Here is a 16,559-nt window from a genome sequence, read left to right as displayed (position 1 = left end):
TTGCTAATAAATGGAATCTCGAAACATTGCACAATTTTTTTTTTGATGCCACTCATAATGGACTATTTTTCCATGACAAAAACAGAAATTAATCTATTTTGCATCAAGAACGAACTATAATTTTCCAGTTTCCGACGTTCTTCCCTCTTTTCGTTTTCTCATTTCCGCGACGAACAGAGCGGAAAAAAAAGAGAGACGCATTTATCCTGGCAATCCTCGTCATCTTTCTGCTTATTTCCTTCCGAGATCCGCATTCTCTTAGAATAGATTTTATTGTGCGTCCACGAATATTTCGTATAATGGAATTCATTTCGTAAAGTTGACGGTACGATAAAAGCCAATTTCTTTCTCTCTCTCTCTCTCTCTCTCTCTCTCTCTCTCTCTCTCTCTCTCTCTTTCTCTCTCTCTCTCTCTCTCTCTTTTAAGAGATGAGAAACACGATGGAGATATACAGATAATGCGTGCAAAAACAAACGAGAAACGACATAGGCGATAATTTCATTTACTTATCACTCCGTCTGTGAACATGGATTGAAACACGCTTCGATTTTACACGTCATTTCGCCGATTAGCGGAGAGCACAAAGTCAACGATTAAACATAGAGCAATAATAGGCTCGGTTGCGGCGAGATAATTTGTAAATTATGCCAGAAATCAACGTGACTGCATTATCAATTCTATTAGGCGGTTACCGTATTTGCAAATAAAGTGTGGAAACTATAGATATATAATATATTCCATTTGATTTCATTGAGCTGATTAATCTGAATTAAACTGATAAAGGACAATCCTATAATCGTTAATCTTGATTATTTCCGGGAATTCGAAACGTATTAATTTTTTGCCACAGCCATTCCCTTGACAGAAGAAAAAACTTCAAAAATTATTACAATTACTAGATCATAAGATTTTTCTTCTTCTTTTTTTTTTTTTATAAAATTCTAAATAATTATCCAATATTTTAATTTTATATATATACTTTTAATTTTAATATAAATGTAAATATAAATACTTCTTCCGTTACTCTATTTCCAAGTCAATCAGCTTAATTTAAACTTTAAAGACTTTAATCGAAGCGATAAACCGTGTAATTTTCACACAATCCATCAATTCTCCGTGCCGAAAGCCAGAACGAATCCGTCCACGATAATTGTGCCTTATGTCCGCAACGTTTCGTGTCGAAATTACATCTGTGCGGAAAGGACGGTAATGAAATAATAGCGACGTTTCAGGCGCGCAGATTATAAACATAAACGTTACTCGTCACCATGTCATCGAATAACCGCGCGAACTTTGATTAACTGGCTGATATGTAAATTTTCACTTGTCGAACATCGATATTCTGATTCACATCTTAGAGTGTTCTGAGAATATTTACGATATCGAGAACTCTTTTTCGAAGTACCAATACAAAATATATTTTGTCGATTTTACAAAAATTTTACGAAAAAATAATCTCCAGTATTATTAACTACGATCCATCGTAGATATTTTTGTACTTCGTTATCGCCATTATAGATATAGAATTATAAAAGCTCTAGAGATATAAAAGAAATATAAAAATCTATGCAAATCGTGAAAAGACAACTACTTTACTCACTGGTCACTTTAGATGTATTTCATTTTGAACGAGACGAATAGATGAGAAGAATATTTACGCCCGTCGCGTGAATGAATGAATCCGCTATCCAAACAGTATCGAGTGAAACGGATCGAAACTGAGGAGAATCAGAAAGCTGAGAAAGGTCTGGCGGCACGCGTGAGCTCATTCACGTGGAAAATGGGATTAATCCTTTGTCACGGTTGCAAACGAGAAAGCACGCTCGTTGAACACGGATTGAACGGTGCTAAGATCGTGTTAGTCGAACGTTCGATGGAAAGAAGCGTGTCGGAATTAGATCAGGACGCGTTGGTAGGAGTGCCGAAACGTGGCGACCACCAACGTCGAGACGCTCTAACGCCAGTGCCGACATTGACGTCCATCCCTTCGAGGTTCGTACACGACGTGTCGCGGCTCTTCCCGTCCTCTTTCGTCGAATTCGTTAATTTTGCTTCCACTGTCCAACTTTATTCTCCCCTCAATTGTAAATTCTCTCCTCTCGATCGAGGCGCAACAACAATTTGTCCCTTGTTCTCTTGTGTTCGACGAAACGAAATTTTGTGAACGGTAAATGGTAGTAGAATACTCTTCTACCATTCGCGTACACGTGTGCGGAACATGTGGAAGTTTCTACTCTGAATTATTACGTTGTTCGATGATGCGAATTTATGTGTTGTTTTCGAAAGAAGATTCACTTCGTTGGAACAGAAGATCACTTCGTCGAAGAAGTGGTCGTTGATCAATGAAGATCAGGAACACGTGGATACTGGCGCCAGGAATCAGAAAATCGGGAACCATTAATTGACACGAATAGTCGACCTTGCCAGACCTCTTGTTTTTCTTGGAAGAAAAACCCTATGATGAGAGATCAGTTGTTTAAGGAGGTTGAGATAAAACGAACGCCCGAGAAACAGTAGTTTCTCAAAACTTCGGGCTAAGGAAAATAAGCTGACGTCCGTGGGTGATGTCAGTCGTTCCTCTTCGAGGAATCATTATTTCCAGCCAAGCCAAACTACAACGAAAACAATGGTGAAATCGAGCACGTGATCTTCGTTCAAAACGTGGAAAACCTCTTTATATATATATATTTTACTTAACTTCCGTGTACGTGATGATACGGATCCATAATCGAATAAAAGCATCGAATAATTGCGTCGAAACGTTTAACTATGGCTACCATTTTGTCCGTGGTTCGTGATATTCTCTTGTAAACAATTTAATGATGTTGTTTGGTATTCTTGGAAATGTGTTTAAACGTTTTAAAAGCTTTGAACTTTTCCCTCGTACCTGTAATAAAACAAGCTTGTCTTTCGTGAAATAAAAACGGATCAAACATTGTCTTTTGTGTTTCGACCACAACCTGAGAATAATCCTTTCACCTCGCACAACAAATTCTACGATAACGCTCGAAACGATTTCCTCGTTACACGAAAGAAATACACGGAACATTTTTCTTGCATTAACGCCGAGCCTTTCAAACGTCCCGATCGGGGCCCAGCCAGCCTTTAAATTTCATTTTTCACTTGGCGCAACTTCTTTATCTGGCCGCGTACCATCCGCGGGATCGTCGAAAGAGCTGCACCAGCCACTATTCATCCCTCAAAGCGAGACTTCTTACGAGAACTACTTTCCTACCTATTCTTACCAAGCTTTCATCGAGTTCCTTTCGATCGGGATTCCTCTCGACCCGATACCCTTTCCTTAGTTTGTTCCACGATCCTACAGGAAAACAGACTTACCGTGGACGAGTGTTTCAAACCGATAGTTGAACGCGAATATTTGTCGTGAAACGACGTTCGTTGAAACGAAAGGAAAGACTGTTTTACTGACTTTTTTCTTTTTTCTTTTACGAGCAATAATTATATAATGATTTTGTGAAAAACTCGTGTCGAAATTTTAAAGTGTCTCGTTACGAATAAAAAAATCCGAAAATCCCATAGTGAAAATAGTGGTGTAATGTGAAATGATAGGAAGGAATAAAATTAAATTTTTCACACACGCTTGAACAGAAGCGAAACAAAGTTAAATAGTTGCAAAGTGGAATTTTAGTGATTCAGGATTATTTCGATATTGGATATAATTAAAGATTATAATATACATTTAATGTTGTAATTGTTTATCGAAAAAAATGGATTGAAAAAGATTGGCCGAAGATTAAAAATGGAGAGAAACAAATTTATAAGTTCTCGTGCAAAGTGAACGTGAATAAACGGTAAAACGGGATCAAACACAGTGACACAATGATCGATTGGGTGTCTATCGTGCGTCATTCGCGACGTCGTTTCAGCGACTATATGTACGGCGTACCTATTAAGGTACGCAAACGAAGAACAAAGAGAACCTGTCATTTCGGGGAACACGTAAATCGTAACGTTGTCACGCGTGCTTCGAAACGATCGACCAGTTTTTGCGGATGCTGTTGGAATCACGTAAGTCTCTCGATAAAAATTCCATTTGTATTCTTCTATCGTTTTTAATATTCATGGACGAAATGTATTTTAAATTTCGAACTTCCAAACTTAAAACACATCAAAAAAAAAAAAAAAAAGATATATATATAACAATATTTTACATTTATTTCTACAACATCCAAAATTCAACGAAATTTTAATTGAACTTTTGATTTCTCTATAATTCTAAACTTAGTAATTTGATTAGAGCATAAATTCAAATAAGAACGACTCGATTGGATTTAAAAATTTGTTCGAGTCTCTTGAGAGAAATTAAATCTGCGACAATCCGACACTTCAGAGAGGAAACTTGTACCGTGTATTTTATAGGTTAAGAGTACAGAAAATGAAACATCAGCTCTTATGAATAACAATTGAATCCTATCGAAATGAGCTATTCGTATTGGATTTAACTTCGTGTTCGATTTCGTGTTGGATTTAAATTTCTAGGTTCATATATAAAATTTGATTCCATCATTATCCGCCATTATGAATTCGGCTATTCACTCGAATAAACGAGGATCGGGTATTCGATCCATAACCATTGAAACGTGAAAGCGCGACAGGGAATAATTTATAGAAACACGAATCCAGCATCCATGATTTTCCGTGTTTTTTTCTCCTTCTTCTTTTTTTTTTTTTTTTAACGCAATCGCATCACTCGTATGTTTCGATGTTTAATGATTTAATATGCTTCGAAATTTCACACAAGCTTTTAGCTGGATTTGTTCGGAAAGCAGGAAGCCGCTGTTTATTTATACCAGTCTCCCATTTCCATGTAGCCGCGCATGAACACGCGCAGAGTTCATTTATCGTCATGGTTGCATTTAAACGCTGAAAAATTGACCGCTCGGTAAATTGAGTCGGAAACTGCATCGATTTGTTTTATTCGTCACACGGAATGTCAGAAAAAATTTGCGATTTACGTTGATATAATTAAAAAAAAATATATAACATCATAAGATCATTTATTTTTAGATTTTTAGAATATCGTAAAAAATATTTTAAAATTCTAAAAAAAAAAATCTGGAATACGAAATATACACGATCTCGTTAAGTTATTCGATTATTAATTATTTCGATATTAAAAATTAAATATTTTCATGTTCAATTCTTCCAAATTTATTTTAATTTATATTAATTTATTTACGAACAATTTAACTTCAATAGAATTCATGAAAAAGGTGAGAAAAGAAGAAAAGAATGCAATTAAATAGGTTTCGTTGAATTAAAGCCACACAGACGACATTCACATTGGCGTTTATTCACGTATGGCAAGATATTCGCCGCTTCAAACGGAGAGGTTTCAATAAACGTTCGATCATTGATGCCGTGCTTGGCCACTCGACCGGTCGTCGCATCCGGAAGCCTTGCTCGGTCGTGATAATGAAACGAAATCCGGGATTGCGGAGGATTAGCTCGGTGGCGACATCATCGATATCGAAACCCGATAATACTGGCACGTCAGTCAAAACCTTGCTCACTATCGGTTGTGCACTTCTTCTTTCATTTTCATTTTCAATTTATTCTCACAATTTTGAAAAATGATTTTTCTAAACGTGCCGAAAGTTAGACCGAGCGATATCGTGAAAGTGCAACAATCACAACAACAACAAACCAATGCAAAATTAGAACACGAGCAATCGTATGTTAAATCAAAATCGGCCAACTTACGACGGAATAAATTGTTTCGAATGATTTTCGATGGTGTGCACGTCAGTATTTAGAAATGGCTATAAAGGAAAATGGTGGTTGTTTTTAAGAATCTCACTGAAAATTCGATCGGCGGAATAATTAAACGAGGAAATTTTGGGGTTACAGAAGACCCGTTACGCTGGTGGAGGAGTAGAGGAGCAGCTGCCGCCACCGCCGTCGCCACCCCAGTTGAAAGAGGCCAGCCAGTTGGATGGAGTTCCTAGACCGAATTCGGTCGATCGTATCCTACATCCCGACGGTAGCCAGCATATCCTAACTAGCCACGATACTCTGAACAAGGTAATGTTTCACATGTATATCTCATTGCATCGCAAATCCCTCCCTTATTGAATTGCAAATGTAAAACGAACTGGAAGAGAACACTTGGGGTAAGCGGTTTATCGAATTAAATATTCCCGCATATGCGTGCATCGGCGCATGCTCAGACGGAATCGAAAGATTTGCCATCTGTTTGAATTTCGTGAAAGCATAAATGAAATCGATGCGCTATGTGCATGCGAATACCGCACAACGTACTTACCGACTGTGCTCAATCGGTAACGCGCTTTAATTATTACCCCTAAATTGGCTTCACCACCCCACGAAAGATGGCGCGCGCACTCGGAGATTTATTAGCTTCCAAGACTGTTCGTTAGATGGCGCCATCCTCGCGTCCGTGATAACAGAGAAATCTGTCTTATCGGATCGATATTCCGAGAAACACGTGGACGATGTAGTTCGATCAATTGCTTCGTGATTCGTCGTCGGTTTTCCGCGAATTCGATCTGGTACTTTAGTATAACGATCGATATCGATGGATATATATATATATATATATATATATATAGATCGGAAGTAGAATGTCTCCGGCGTTAATGAGACATCGTTGGATCGGCTTGACAAATTGAAACGTATTTATTGATCTTCTTTTCCGACTTGCTATGAATAGCGTGATCGTAATGGTTTTATTGTTATGAATGATCGATGACAAGATGAGTGGCTTCTCGCGAATAAACGACCTTGATTTACCGCTGAATGAAACGAATCGCTTATACCGCTTGCTTTTTGTGATTTTCATATTTTCTTTACTTTTTTTATGGTTCTTTATCTTTTCTCTTTTTTGGACTGTGTTTCGTGTATTAATTTTGTGAGAATATAGAAGAATATATAAAAAGGTAATGATAAATTTTTAAATAGATTAATCGATATTTATGTATTATTTGTACAGCTAACTTTGAAACATGATTCACGTATCGAATCACCCTGATTACACAAATGAATCATCATAAATTCCCGAGGTTATTGTATCATAAGAATCGAAGGTCTCGCGTGTTTTGTTTTGAGGATAACAAATAATCGATTAAATGGAAAAGAATCAATCAAATATATATTATTTTCTTTCTTTCTTGATTTCATAATGCAATATTTATTTCTATATACCCTCTATATTTAAATATTTCAATTTACTCTTAAAACTTTAAGTAAAATAAAATTATATTTTTATTTGAATCATTTTCGTTTCAAATTCAACAATATTATCGTTATTACACGTAAAAAAATTAAACGGAAGTAAACACTTTGACGGTTAAACATAGTGACAGGTAGGTCGTCAAAAAAATGATACTTGGACAAACGTGTATATAATATTAAAATGTGAATGTTTGTATAATATCTAATGAGTAAAAAGAAATGTGTGCAAATATGTATACCTGAGGAATATATCAAGCGATATAACATTTACATTAACTTTTAAATAAGATGTTAAATAAAATGTTAGAAAATAACATCAAAGAGAAGCATCAAAAAAAGCATCATAAAAGAACAATATAGCTCAGCCTGACGTTTTTACAGACACAAATGTCATGCAATGCTGAGGGCAAAGCTAGAGGCAACAAAATTAATAAAATAACAACTTGAAATTTAAATCTTCTGGGTTTTTTATTTTGTCCACTGTTGTCAGTGGATAATGTTAAAAACAGAACTACGTAAAACCAGAGAAATATAGACTCAAGACAGGTTTCTTATTGGACATACAATATTGTCTCTTGCTTATAGTTGCCTGTCATTCTGTCCATACTGACCAAGCTTATTTTAAGCCTTATTGGATCTACCACATTGCCTTTTGTCCTCAACTGCTTTAATCCTAACAACGCTAGAAAAGTGGAAAGAAAGAAAAATTATAAAGGGAATTTTTCCAATACGTATAAAAGTAGCTTTCATCTCTCGCTACGTTGAACAAGGATTACATTATTTACTGTGCAAAGCAAATTATTATCCGCGTATGTTGCCTCTCTTTCGTATCCAAATTCCATCCGCTGAAAGGGATTCACCATCGACAATATATTTTCAGATCAATAATTCAATAATATTCGTGACGGAAACGTATTTTTCTTTCTGCTCGACTTCACCTTTTCTTTTTCGATCCTTTTCCGCTTAGATTTATCGCGATGTTCTTGCCTCCATAAATTACATCGGTATTCGACTGTTATACACACACAATTTTCGAAGCTTACGTCAACCGCGTTCGAAAAATTTCTATTATCTTTCCAAGCACGGGAAGGAAAAACTATATACAAGAACTTTTATCGTCGAACCGAAAATAATAAACGATATTTTTTTCGTTTATCGTCTCCGATTCCATTTTCCTCTCACGTCGGTTCAAACAGATAGAACAGACAAGATCGATGTGCTTATATACGTTCGCATCAAACTCTAATAACAAGGATCTAACAAGACAAATCCGATCTCGATCTCAAATAACACGACCAATCGATCATCCGAAATAATCGAAATTTCAAGATCGAGACGAAGCTTGGAGAAGCACTGGTTAATGGAACAGACTTAGGAAGATTTAGTTAGAAGGGGTTGGGTTCAATCGAACAGACTCTCTCGCTCTCTCTTCCTCGGTAATTCGGCTAGGCGTGTGCCCTTTAAGGTGACCCAGATACCGTCTAGTACTATTTTATTTCCTCCAGTCCATCTCGCTCTACGCGATCCTTTTGTGAGAGAACGCAAGAACGTTCTGAAGGGCATTATTTTCGCGAGTCAGTAGGTCTCTCCCTTCTGGATCGTTTCACTTTGTTCGTTTTTCTTTTTCCTTCTTTTTTTATTTTTCCATTTCGCTCTAATATCGAACAGGACCGATTCGATTGCATTTTCACGATGATTTTATACATAGGAACAATGGAAATAAATTGAGCGTTATCCGAGCGTAAATTAAGAATAGAAATTTAATTAATTAACCTTCTTCTTCGTGTTATCGTGAGTGGAATTACAGGCCGAATTACAGGCGCGCGCTTAGCTTTATAGATCCCCTATAAATAAAATATAATTGAACAGGTCGGTTCCGGGCACGCGAATCGACCACGGCGCAATTCTGATTCGACTCTGATCGTTTAATCGGTCGCTGATAAACCGTATCCCGCGTATCTGATGACAACTCAGCGTTTATTACGCGCTGGCCGGCCCGCCCACGCGTGTAAACTCGTGCTATAATGTATCGCGACGAGGATGGGATGCAATTGTGCCAGCCCGGTTCGATACCCGCCACCCTTGCATAATTCGACCGTTCTCCGCAAAGTGCACGCCACGCTTTTGTGATATTCCACTCGATCGTGATATTTACTTTAATTATTCGTCTCGTGGAAAGTTTGCTTGAAATATCCCCATTGTGCGCGTATATGTGTACGTTTTATACGATAATACGGGATATTTCGTTTAACGGGATGAGAAATATTTCGGTTATTTGCGCTTAATGTAACGAAGAGAACTTTTCAATGGAAATTTATCGGTGGATATTAAAAATAACGAAATTTCATTCTCGATAAAATTATTTTTATCCAACAGAAAATCACTCGCCAATTATTTATTAGAAATGTATACACTTTTCCTATCGTATATGATAAAAAGATTTCTGTTATCTTTCCATTATAATATTGTTCACAAATCGTTGCTCGCTTGAAATCCATAATTTCTATATTTGTCCACATAAGATTTTCTGGACTTTCGAAAATTAGCAAGGGATGCCTAAATTTCGAAGAAGAAGAAAAAAATAATAATTTACACACACACGCTTCAACGATTCATAATTTCCAAAAACAGATGCACTTGGCCAGGAAACCTAGTTTGAAAACCTGATATACCATTTCTAACTTTCAACCGATGCGTGTTTCGGCGGCATTCCACCTGGTGTTACACACTTCCTCTTATTTCGCTTATTATTTACACACGGCGAGTACACGAGCCTAGCTCGGACCCTGTCACCGATGATATAACGCCTAGAACGTAGCCAGCCTCTCGCGCATAAATTGCGTTCGTACACGTAACCGTTGCTTGATCGCGTTTAATGCGCGCTAAAGGATGATGCACGTAGACGCAAGATGCGATCGTAGAACGTGGCTCGACCGTTAATGCGCCCGATACGTATCGCTCTCGTGTATACTCTCTTATGAATTGCAGTCTGAAATGAAGCGTGTTGAAGAAAACACGGAAGTCCCGACCCATTATCTTCTAATCCACGATCAAATCTTGCGATTGTAGTTATCAGAGACTATAAAATATTACTCTTTTGTTTCTTTTTTTATTTTTTTTTTTTCCTAATATATTTAATGCGAGCGAATGTAAATGTTTTATGACGATGCATATCGGGTATACGATCGCGTTATAAAGAAAAAAAATGTCAAATGTGAGGGATGAAGTCATCAGTTGAAATGGCAATTGCCATTTCGGATTTTTCGCAAATGATTTTTTAATTTCATCAAAAATATCACCGGGGATTTCTCTCCATCTTTGCTGCCGCGTTGAATTAATTTATTTTAAAAAGTTGTAAATCACTGTTGAATACGGAAGCGTGCATAAAGTTTGCACTGTACTGTTAATAACAAAGATTAATTGCACAACAGGATCTTGACGGAAATAAATGATTGTTGTTGCGAAATAACGCAAATAGAAATTTTCATTTTTGCCATTCATCATTTGATTCCATTATAATAATGTTATTAAAATAAAATATAATATTTAATATAATGGCGGACGAAAGTTGTTCTTCAACTGTTATGAAATCTGGATTTTATCGAAAAAATTGTTTAAGTTTATTAAGTTAAAAAATTATTAGATAATAACAATTTTTGATTTCTTACTTGATAATTCAATTTTTGCTTCTCGGTAAATAAATAATTTCTTATTACGTTAGAAATAAATCTTGAATGAAGAAATTTAGGGCTCGAGTTTGAAATAGATTAATGAAAGACAAGATTCAACAGATTTGATATTCGGTTATCATTCGGCGATGTCTCGTTTCGATCGTAGATTACCGCCGTTTTCCTGTATATCTACTATTTTATTAGAGAACTCTGGCAACGTTCCGGGATTTAATTGGCAAGCCTGCCACGCTACGTTTCAACTTGTAATCTAATCACGATTTGCTCGGTTCACGAATTACCTTCGGCATAGGCTGCGTGTTGGCTTCATGGATAAAGTCTGCGACATAGACACCACTGTGAACACAATGCGAATACCTTTTAAAGCTTCGGTTTCGCCTATACACATCGTGGATAAACCAGGATTTGCCGGGTCTTCGAAGATATTTACTTTATCCGTTTATTATGAACGACCGAATGACGTCTCGCGCGGAAATGTTTGATCAATGATGCGAAAGATTTTTTTATCTTCGAACTTTAATCGATAATTAAAATCTTATTCTCGGTTCAATGCAATTTTGTTTTATAACTGGACTGCGATTTTTTATGCAAATATATCGTTTTTTTTATACATTTCGCGATATTTTACATGAACGACAAGTATAAATAGTTTTCGTAACAAAGAGTATATAAGAAATATGTATAAAATAACTAAATCATTAAATTAAGTAAAAAATTTAAATATTATCCGAATATATATATATATATATATATATCTCGTTACGTAGAATTTAATTTTTTTCAGATAACACAAATTTACGATAAAAAAAACCTCGATAAAATTATTGTTACATATCATAATGCAAATTACTGTACGTAAAAAAATTACTGATTTTGATCGTATTACGTTAAAATGTTGAAACCCTGTTCTATCTACATAAAAATTCGTAATGTATTTATAACGATATGATGCATAAAAGATATCATGAAAAATTGTATATAGAATATTTAGCAGTGGATTGATTCAAATATTTCATCTCGATATTTAATGAGAATTATCGAAACGAAAAAGAACGATTGTAATTCGAGAACCAGGTCAATGGAGAGCGAACGTTTCGTATTTTCATCATTCTCGTACGTTTCAATTGGTACGTAAAATTACTAATAAAAAAAAAAAATTTAAAAAAAGAAGCAATTATACAAAGTTCTATATCAATAATCAAGTAAACGAGTTCTACATTCGCTAGATTAAAATTCACTTTCTGAAAACATTTCTAAACATCGTTCTACGTCATTCTACCCACTTACGCCAAAAGGTCGAAGCTATTCTCCCTTTTCGTGGTGCAGAAGAATCAATCGAGACTTCGTGAGGGTCTGCAGTCAGGTGGTTCGCGACACGCGTGATTCGTGCACGAAGAACCAGGAAACCGGTCTCTACCTGTTCGATATCGTGATACGAATGCGTCCAAATCGGTGTTTCCCGTACTATTTTGTACTTTATGTTGCGACTTTCTGGCGTGACTCGTAAGAAACTAACGTGAGTCATTCTTGCAAATCCCCTTCTCGTTATCCATCCCCACGTAACATCACGCGAGAAACTTTTAGTCGTTTGCAAAAAAACTGCCTTTCGTGTATGAGTTTTACTAGTCAGAGAGATCATTGTGCTTCGATAAATATTCGTAGAATTTCTACTTTTTTCTTTTTTTCTTTTTGTACGTTGTTTCTTTATCGATTGATCGATATTCATGAGAGAGAAATTTTTAGTAGAGTGCAGTTTATATTTGGATTCAAGTATAATTAGTCTTTCGCTTTTAACTTTTTCTAATTACGTTACGTTCCACGCCGACGAGAAAAAATTATTCTTAAAAAGGTATTTAAATGGAATACCGATAATTGAATGATAAACTTGTGTATATAAAAAGATTTTACATACCGAAGTATGAGTTATTAATTTCCTCAGAAATATGCAAACACGAATATAATATATTTGCAAAGTAAAACAAACATCCGCATAAATTCCATTTCCGCGGTATATTCATAAAATTTGATCTTGCAATAAGTAATCCGCAATTTAATTAAGACAGAATTTAGAAATATGGATGAACCGATGAACAGTTACTTGCATCGTCTTTAACTACTGCAAGTAGTGATGCAATATTTCCTTTCTAAAACGTACAAGATATTATTATTTCGTAGCTCGAAGATATTTATACGAAAATTAAAGCTTCCTTTCAAAACTTGCAGTCGTCTGTTCTTTCACAGAGGACATTTGATACAGTCGACGCGGAAAAACGAACCAAGTATCGGCTTGTAAACTCTTGTCAACGCTCATATTTCATGCATCTTTCTGGAAACGACTGTAGACCAAGATACACCTTCTTCCGTTCATTTCCTTGAAAGATCCGTACCGCTGTGCCCCAACTTTTCCTTTTCATTCGTCGAGAAAGGCTTCTTACCCCGCGAGCGAGGAATTTCTCGCTCGTTACACCCTTGTCTCCCGGTGCATTACCATAATGCACAACCGACGAAATGTTAAAACGTCGCGGTCGTTCGTTTGATTCCTTTTATCCAACCACGCCAAGGGACTCTGTTGGCAAACGCAAACCGTTTTTACGGTCGTCAATCATCGAGCATTTTGCGCTTCCTGATTTTATCCGTTCTTTTTCCGAATTTTTATTCCGGCTTCTGAGAGTGAGATTTGACAAAAGTTCGCTTTGTTCGATATTGTTATATTGTTTTATTTCAACGAATTGGTTTCTTTTTTTAAATGTAGACGTGTCATCTGCAAAAAAATTTTCATTACAAACAAATGTATCCAATGAAATGAAAATTTGCGGCATTCGAATCGATCAAACTATGATCATCTACGAATCTATCGACTTTTCCAATAAAAAAAGTCAATTAATAAACACTCTTCGCAATCTCTCTAACATTTCTTCCATCTCTTTTATCCATTGTACGTGTTTACTTATCTATTTACATCGCTTTTTATTCTTTTTTTATCCTTTTCAATCCGCGAATAAAGAGAAATCATAACGTCGAGCAAACGTCGAGCACATCATTCCCCCGTTGACGTAATTATTATTCGATACTCTGTCTGTTCGTAGTTGGATGGTGAAAAAGAAAAAGAAGAAAAAAAGAAAAAAGAAATTCGCTTGAAGCTATATATATATATGTATATATCCGATAGCAGATAGATAGACTCGAGTGCATGTGCTCGACGAAGCTTCGCGAGGTGAATGAGATTTCCTCCATAGTTTGATAATAGATAAAACGGCTCGATATTCGATCGAAAGTCTAAAAGCGAAGCCAAGAGTGTTGTTCAGCGTGTTGGAACACGATCGAATCGCGGCGATCCACCTTCGAAATAAACTGGCCGGCGGACAACAGTTTCCCTATTTTATTCCAGGAGGGCTCTATTCTTGCTCGAAGAAATGGATCGAATGGAAAACGGCGGCCACCGCACTGGAAAACCTGTTAAATACCTCGCGACACAATGGCCGCCATTGTTCCTGACCCGTCCTCCTCCTCCCTCTGCACAGCAGACTTGCTTTTAATTAAACCTCCCGCGCCACTTTTTCCTCCCTTTCCATCTTTTTTTATTTACAGCTTTCAGAAAGTGGTCGCAGACACTGCAATTCGCCTCCGGCCGTATCGATTCGCCGACACGATCTCTCCTCCTTGGCGCGGCGATCGTCGATGCGGTGCTTTCTCGATTGGGAAAAACCGAGGACGCATTGTTTCGCGAATATCGATTGCGAGCCATTCGTCCATTCAAAGAAGAAATTTTCCCCGTCGATCGTTGTTTACCTCGTGGCTCTTCGGGCTTGTTATCGGGCCAGACAATCGCGAGGTTACTCTTCGATACGATCGTTTAAGACTGATCCACGAGGCGTAATTTCGAACAGAATGTGAATCGCGTTAGCCGTGAGCGAGATCGATTTTCGACAGAATAATGGGAGTTATTCGATGGAAACGTAAGTTTGGTAAGTTTGTTTGATGGTGTACTGTTCGAACGAGAAAGAAAGGGTCATCCGTGACGTCAGTCGTTGGTAGAGAAACCTTGAACCAAGGAATCGTTTTAGACAGAAAACAGGGAAAAGTAGAAGCACTTTGTATCCTGGTATACCGTTGTATCTAATACGTAATATTAATCTCTTGAGCAATTTTCAAATAGAACTTTCGTTCCTCGAATTTTGAGCTGCTCTAAAAATCTTTGGAAAATTCTACGACTTATTTAAAAATCGCTTCCCACTAATATCTATTAAAAAACATACGTATTAAAAAACGTGTTCCATAAAATTCTTTTCATTCGTCGAAACGAAAGAAAATCACAGGAATTCTTCCTCTTCGATAGATACTCGAATATCTCCAAGAATCCGTGTATCCGATCGATTGAACCGCGATCACTTTAAACCTTCTAGCACTTTCATTTCGAATAAAAATACCTTCAAATCCAGCAAATACTTGTGTAAAAATCTGTCGTGTTTCTAAATTCCTCTAAACTAATCTTCCCAACGAAAATTCCCAAACACGGTAATCCACTTCTTGGCGCATAAGCTTTGTCTTCCACACGGACACACTTGCACAACATTCGTATAATCCTTCGATAATCAGCCCATCGTGCAAATAACCCCTTCCAATCCATCCTCCAAGAAGAAATCCATCCATTCGAGAACGAGAATCGTGGAATTCCGTGGGATTCGGGGGATGAGAGGGGTAGGCGAGGTGGTATGATCGCGCGACGCCAGGGTGAATGCAATTTTCACGAGGTGGCGGTGCAGTTCACCCCGCTGCCATCGGTGTGACCGGCTACAGACGAGCGCGGAAGGAAGGGAGGAAAGAGCGCGGCGGTAGAAAGACCGGGAGAAAGGGGGAGCGAGAGAGAGAGCGCGAGGCGGGGGTGCGGGCGAGGGCGAAAGAGGACGGAGAGAGAGAGGGTAAGAGGAGGTGGAGCGCGTACACGGAAACACACGTACGTACACGAGGAGCGGCGCGCTCAGTAGTGTGCCAAGTGCGCCCAGTGACGTAGGTCAGTGCTCGCGACTACGCCGCTCCCGCGAGCTGGTGCTGATTAAAGCTCGCGTTCCCGGCCGCGTCGAGGATGATCCTCATTCACGGTTCGAATGCGACGTATTCGTATCGCGAGTCCACGGTGGCTCGCCGCGTCTTAACCCGGTCGTGCCGGTCACCTTGACACGCGCGGACACCACGAAGGTTAGGTCTGTCGAGTTTTCACCTGCAAGCTGCGGATACGAGGATGTTGAGAGGTGAAGCAAAACGCGAATAGAGATTTGTTCACCGTACTGGCGGTTGTCTGACGCATTTGGTGACGCGATAATAACGTGGGCTCGAGAGTGGATTGATTCGTCGGGAATGGATGGAATGGATGCGAGGAGAATCGGTAATGGGGGGCTGTTGGTGGTTATTCGTTTTGTTGCTCCGATTCGACTCGGTATTATCGTCGCAGTACGTGTTAAGGAGGTTAGGGTTTGATGTAATCGAATGCAACAGTCGATACATGGTGGTCTTTGTACTTGGGAGCGTGACGCATCTCTCGTGTGTGCTCGAAAGCTGTAACTGTGCCAAGTACAGTGTGCAATGACGCAGGTCGTTGCTCGTGGAAGGATTGTCGAGAGCGTTTATTAACTTTCCTATCGTTCCCGTTCGTTCCGA

The 16,559-nt window shown here is 37.9% G+C and overlaps 1 protein-coding gene and 1 long non-coding RNA gene across 20 annotated transcripts in view; one reads left to right on the top strand and one right to left on the bottom strand.

The window, feature by feature from the left end:
• The window catches only part of LOC107995510 (disks large homolog 4), a 394,817-nt gene that overhangs the window by 189,353 nt on the left and 188,905 nt on the right, over positions 1-16,559 (top strand). For 15 of the 18 annotated variants that reach the window (XM_017053066.3, XM_062082707.1, XM_062082704.1 and 12 more), the window contains one exon: positions 5,872-6,045. In XM_017053066.3, coding sequence (XP_016908555.2) covers positions 5,872-6,045 — 174 coding nt within the window. Of the gene's footprint in view, positions 1-2,069; positions 4,030-5,579; positions 5,766-5,871; positions 6,046-16,559 lie in introns of those variants that run through there. The other 3 variants (XM_062082709.1, XM_017053073.3, XM_062082708.1) reach the window with 3 other exon arrangements.
• Positions 1-16,559, bottom strand: part of LOC107995515 (uncharacterized) — a 119,439-nt gene that overhangs the window by 39,505 nt on the left and 63,375 nt on the right. The gene's annotated exons all lie outside the window — the stretch shown is intronic.

Source organism: Apis cerana, linkage group LG12, assembly GCF_029169275.1.
Source record: "Apis cerana isolate GH-2021 linkage group LG12, AcerK_1.0, whole genome shotgun sequence".
Classification (NCBI taxonomy): domain Eukaryota; kingdom Metazoa; phylum Arthropoda; class Insecta; order Hymenoptera; family Apidae; genus Apis; species Apis cerana.
Note: the sequence above shows the minus strand (reverse complement) of the source record. Positions and strands in the feature narration are given on the sequence as shown.